Source organism: Gossypium arboreum, chromosome 11 (assembly GCF_025698485.1).
Source record: "Gossypium arboreum isolate Shixiya-1 chromosome 11, ASM2569848v2, whole genome shotgun sequence".
NCBI lineage: Eukaryota > Viridiplantae > Streptophyta > Magnoliopsida > Malvales > Malvaceae > Gossypium > Gossypium arboreum.
In genome coordinates, this window is record NC_069080.1 from 20,970,992 (window position 1) to 20,977,493 (window position 6,502).

At 33.9% G+C, this 6,502-nt stretch overlaps 1 protein-coding gene across 1 annotated transcript; it reads left to right on the plus strand.

Annotated features, from left to right (window-relative positions):
• The first annotated feature begins 5,345 nt into the window (after positions 1-5,345).
• Positions 5,346-5,879, plus strand: LOC128283839 (uncharacterized). The gene has a single exon (XM_053021240.1). It carries the CDS (start codon positions 5,346-5,348, stop codon positions 5,877-5,879), a length of 534 nt encoding a protein of 177 aa, XP_052877200.1.
• Positions 5,880-6,502: the final 623 nt, after the last annotated feature.

Consider the following 6,502-nt stretch of genomic DNA (forward strand, 5'->3'; position numbering starts at 1 on the left):
AATAATATATTTAACATATCAAAATTTGAAAATAAAAAGTTAATTTAATTAATTTAATTCATAGAAATATATTTGCAAGCATTCCATATAAAATCCAAAACTTTAGCCACAATTTTAATTTAAGAAAACAATTATTTCTTTATTTTTATTTTAACAACAAATTGTAATTTTTTATTTTAAAAATAAAAATACATTTTAAATAAAAATTAAAATCTATTTTCGAAAATTAAAATATGAAAATAGTAATGTTGATTACTATTAGTAATTAAACTAAAGATAATTTTAAATAAAAATAATTTTACTAATATAATCAAATAAAAATCAATATTTTATATGAATTTGAATTAAGATAAATTATATTTAAATTTGAAAATTAATGTTTTCAATTTTTCAAAACAATTTCTTTGAAAATAATGAAAATGTTATAAAATAAATAGATAGAGAGTAAATAACAAAGAGAATGAGAGAGCAAATAGAGAGTGTATTTTATTGATCAAGAAGAATATTTACAAAGCTTCTCGAAAGTATCTATTTATAGGCATAAGAAGTATAAATGAATTAGAGGTCTACTTCTAATTACTATTAGAATTTAAAGTACATGATCTTGATGAACATCCACTTAAAACTTCACTAGATAAAAACCCTGTGGGAAAAAAATTCTCAGTGAAAGAAAAAGAGTACACATATCTATAATACGTATAATATGCTGCCTTATTTAAAATTTTATCAGGGAAATCTAATGGGGCAAAACCTCGGTTAAGGAAAAAAGAGTACAACGCGTATTTGCTCCCCCTCATGAAAATATCACATACTTTCTCATATTCTACGTATTCAATCTTGAATACTAGTATTTCAAATGACTATTTGAATGTTTTATATCACCATTCTTTTGAAAGTCATGAGTGAGAAAATTTTGAGGGAAATATATTTTGATCTCTTTAGGAGTTTCAACAATAATTATAGCAAACTTTAATCATGTTTCTTTTATAAAAACACAAATAAGTATTTTGGATCATTTTATAATCCTCCTACAGCTACTATTCACTATGTCAAATTTACCACATATGTTCAAATTATTTCAATTCATATAAATGAGCAATTTCTTGAGAATTTTAATATGCTTTCGGCATTCTAAATCTTTTAAGAATTTTAATATAAATTTTACTATAGAGTGATTCATAAAAAGTTGTAACAACAACCATTAGATGCAAGTTAAATCTTTTATAAACTGTCAGTTTAATAATATATCTAAAAGTTATTGCATTCACCATAAAAAATATCATATCTTTTCATAATTAATGCCAAGACTTAGCGAAAACTTTATATTTTTATTTTGCTTTTGCAAAACTACTTCATTTGTACCATCACTGACTTTATACCTTTAGATATTTGGACTACTTGTCCAAAAACTCTACGAATTTAATTGTACTTAAGTTATGTCTTTTTATTTTGACCAATCTATTCCATATCTATATTTCTCAACAGATTTATTCAAGATTCTTCTTTTATTTCATTATTTCAACAATAATATTGCATGCAAAACCATTGTCGACCACTTTTATTATCGATTACACATTTTCTTGGATTGACATAGCTTAGCGAGATCTCGTATTTTCATTATTTTAATCTTCAGTTTCAAGTACCTAAATCTCTTCTGAAGTTTTAGTTATGTGTTGGGCTTCTTCTACCATTATTGGCTTTATACCTTTAGATATTTGGGGGATTTTTACTATAATAATATGAAAAAAAAACCAAAATGGGATGCCCTTAAAATTATGTACGAAAATGGGTCATTCCAAGTGATGGAGGGTGGTGCATAAGCGGCACCACCCTCAAATCCAAACACTTTCTGAAAAATTTGCAGGTTAAAAAAAAAGAATAGGACGAAAAAAATAAAATAAGGGTGGAGGGTACCCCACAGGCGGCACCAGTGGAGGGTGCCCCACAGGCGGCACCAGTGGTGCCTTTCTCACAACTTTGACCCCCTCTAGTATATATTCATCCTGCCCCCTCCATTCGACTACCAGATTGGAAAAAAAATTTACAGAAGAAGAAGATAGAAAGAAAGAAAGGAGAAGAAGAAAGAAAAGAAAAGGTAATTTTTTGTTGTTATTTTTAAATAAAATAGATTATGATAAGAAAAAATATTTTGTTAGTATTATATAGTTTGTTTAGTGTTACTTTTATGTTTTGTTTTAAAATTTATTTTGTTTATTGTGAAATGTTAGTAAGTTTTGTGTTTAGATTAATTACGTGTTTATTGTGAATTTTATGTTTTAAATTTTTAAATATATTTGAAAGTTTTATATTAGTAAAACTATTATAAAGTAATTGTTAATTAGTGATAACAACTAAAAATATTTTTGTTATACATATTATTAGAAATGACAACATATTTGGTATTGCCTGATGAGATAATAAGTTTAGCACAAAGGGAGAAAGTTGATAAGATGATGAGAGAAGTCCAAGATTACAGAATGAAACCAGAAGAAGACATTGTTCAACACCTTATTACCGTAAATCAAAATATGCAAAAAGTGTTGTGGATGGGTCATGAAATGATTAGAAACAATAAAGTGCAATACTTAACCCTTAGAGGGACATTAATAGAAGAGGAGCATCAAATCATTTTAGACGAACTTTGGAAGACATCGGTACCACGAACTTATTGGAATCTAGTTATAAACTTCGCGAAGTTTATAATATCTTATGGAGCAAGGAAAATAGCGAGACAAAGTATAGGTTCATGAAAGTTAATTGGGAAGCAAAATGTGTTTGACAAACCATGGATGGATAAATTAGTTGTTAGGAAATTACCAAGAGAACTTATATATTCAATACCAGTTATAAAGATTGAAGAGGCAGAAGATCCCGAGGAATTCCCAAATTGGATTGTAGAAGATGAATCTGAAAAGAATCAAGAATTTCTAAATTGGATTATAGAGAATTTCCCAGATGAAGATATGGGATCGGAGATGGAAGAAAATGTAGAACTGAATATAAGTGGTTAAATGTAAAAATAAATGTTGTTCATGTACAAAATTAGAACTGAAAAAGTATGAGCTTATGAATGAAAAAATTTGCATATTGATTAATTAATTTTGTATTTAAGTAATTTATTTATTGTTCGAAATTGTTTTGAGAAATTTTGTTTTTTTTAACAGATTGAGTATTGAAGATGGATAATTAGTTTTTCGTATGCGTTTATTTCGATGGAATCATCTTAACAACAACCGTTGGGTGCATATTTGAATGTCGACAACAAATAGCAATGAGATTTAATAGAAATGTCTCATTGGATGATATGAAGGGAAGAATTAATGCAAAAATTGTTAGACATTGTGGGAGAAGGATCTCAAAACTTTTCTACAAGTTTTCAGTTTCGACAGATCCTATCAAATTCACCGAAATGGAACTTGTAGACGATGAAGACGTGGAGACAATGATAGCTCTTTACTGTGGGAATGGGAGTGACAAAAAATCACCGATGCACTTATTTGCTGAGTTAGCCAGTATGGAGCAGAATGAAGATCTCACTGCATATGGTGAAGAACATGCAACTGAAGAACCGTGCGTGGTGGCTCCAATATCGTACATTGATAGTGAATCGACTATACGTGGGATCGATATCGATCTTAATGTTACACCTGATATTGACGTGGTTGGTGATGATGGATACGATAATAGTGATCATTATGATGAAGAGGTCGATAGTGATAGTGATCCCGATGTGGACGATGTCCCCGATAATATTGACGATGAAGATGTGAATGACGATGGAAAGATTAACGCGTCTTCAGTAGGGAACCAGATGCGACATATTGTGATACACAATAACTCTGGGCCACACATGTCGCTCATAGACCCTGACGCGGTGTATGAAGCTGAGTTCTCGGAGTATCCTGAAATACTTCCTGTTTACCGGTTGGCCGTAAATTCTGATCATGATGAGTTATTAGTAGGTCAGAGATTCGAAAGTAAAGAAGAGTGTGTATTTGCTATTAAGCAGTATAGCATGAATATATCAGTGGATTACAAAGTTGCAGTGTCTAAACCGATATTATATATTAGAGAGTGTTGGAAGTCGGCGGAAGGCTGTAATTGGCGTGTACGAGCTGCATTTATTCAAAAATCACAGATGTAGGAGATACGCAAATTTGTTGGGCCTCACACATGCACATCAATACGTATGACTGAAGACCATGGAAAACTTGATTCCAAAACAATCTGTACGTTTATCATGCCAATGGTGAAGGACATCTTGTGATTTGATCTTGATTTAAAATGCGAGCACGGTTTCGATGTCGAGTATCATATCGAAAGGCGTGGATAGCTAAACAAATGGCAATGGAACAATTGTATAGGGATTTCGATGCATCGTATAACAAGTTATAGGGATGGATAGCCGCTATAATGAGTTATAGGGATGGATAGCCGCTATGCGGGAGTACGTACCTGGGACTATCATTGAGTTACAGAAACGACCTTATTATAGCCCGGATGACCAATTACAACCAGAAAAAAGAATTTTTCATCGGATGTTCTGGATGTTTGATCCATGTGTGTGCACATTTCCCCACTGCAAGCCGTTTGTGCAAGTAGATGTGACGTGGCTATATGGAAAATATACACAAATCTTACTTCTTGCGGTTGCTCAAGACGACAATAGGAACGTGATCCCGATAGCATTTTCCATCGTAGATAATGAGAACATAGAATTGTGGGAATTCTTTCTTACCAACTTGCGGAGGTATGTTATTAGCAACGATAATATTTGCATCATCTCCGATAGAGGGAAAGGATTAATTGCCGCCATTAGGGGTTCCGGTGTACCATGGAGATCATTTCTTATGATCAAGCACATCGCGGCTAACTTTTATCGAGATTATAAGAATGCTGACTGGAAGAGACAAGTTGTGAAAATGGGTAAATAATTACCTTATCTTTTCAACATATGTTTTAATGCTTTAGGCCAATACTGTAACTTATCTTTCCTTAATACATATACAGCGCACAAGCTGGAGCCACATATTTTTCGCCAAAGAATGGCTTGACTTGAGAGTGATATGGAGGGTCAAACAAACACATCTTTCCAACAGTGGTTGGGTACTATGGAGCCATGGCAATGGGCTCAAAGTTTTGATGAGGGCTTTCGTTATGGTCAAATGACCACAAACTTAGTGGAGGGGGTCAACGTTTTGTTGTTGAAAACACGACATCTTCTGATTTCATCTGTCTTTTCGGCTACATTTTACAAGTTGGCAACCTTGATGCCAAGAATGGGTCAATAACAAGTCAACCAGATAGAGGCGTGATACGTGTTTGTCGAAGATGTCAGGGATGCAATGGTTGCAAACCGTCAGATGGCGAGGTCGATGAATGTAGAAATATATTCACGACGCCATGAAACATTTCATGTTACAGAGACCATCGATCGTCGACCCGGTATACCACCTAGGTCATATAGAGTTGATCTCCATAACAGACGGTGTGATTGCGAGAGGTTCCAAACATTTCATTATCCATGTGCGTATGTCGTGGCAGCGTGTGCTAAGGTAAACCTTAATGTTGAACAATTTGTCGATGATGTGTACACACTCGAGCGCACGTTACGTGTCTGGAAAAATGAGTTCCCCGTCATGCCTGACTTGTCTACGTGGGAGGTGCCTCCGATGACTTTCGAACTTGTCCCAGACAGAGGGCTACGCAGGAATCCGAGAGGTCGTCCACAATCATCCAGAATTTGTAATGAGATGGACATTAGGGAGAAATCTGATGGTAAGCGCTGTGGATTATGCAGGTTAGTTGGTCATAATTGGAGTAAATGCCTGCAGCGAAACTATCATATTGGACAATTGTCACGATTGGGTAGGAAATGAGCCTATGTTGTAATGTATTTAATTTATATAAAAAAATTATATTGCAAAGTTTGTTCCAATTAGATTAATGTTGTAATGTATTTAATTTATATTACAATACTAAGTTTGTTAAGTTTTAGTGTTTTAATGTTCAAAATGTCCAAATTAATCTAATTTACGTTATGGTCAAATTTTGTTACAATTTTCAAAGTTCCAATTAATCTAATTAAATATATAGAAAGAAATACAAACTTTTTAATATCAAAACCCAATAAACCCCTAAAGTTGATGGTTAGATGGTGTGGTCCTAGGGGTATACCTATTCGGAGGTCGACGTTCACGTTGTGGGTGATCGCGACGACCAACATCCTCTTCAGTCGCAGGTGAGGGTGTCTGATACATGGAAGAAAAATCATATGGCTCGAATGGCATCGATGAACTTGAGCCGGGAGGAGTGCCATGCTGCAGCGGATACATCCTAGGAGGAGTGGAGTACTGCGGTGGATATGGGCCGAGGCTAGTGCTGTACTGATTGGGATACAGGCCCAGAGAAGTGCTATGCTGCGATGGAGACGACCCAAAGATATCAAACCCGTAATGGTATCCGCCCCCTGACGAGCCCGAAAAATAGTCGTTATCTGGGA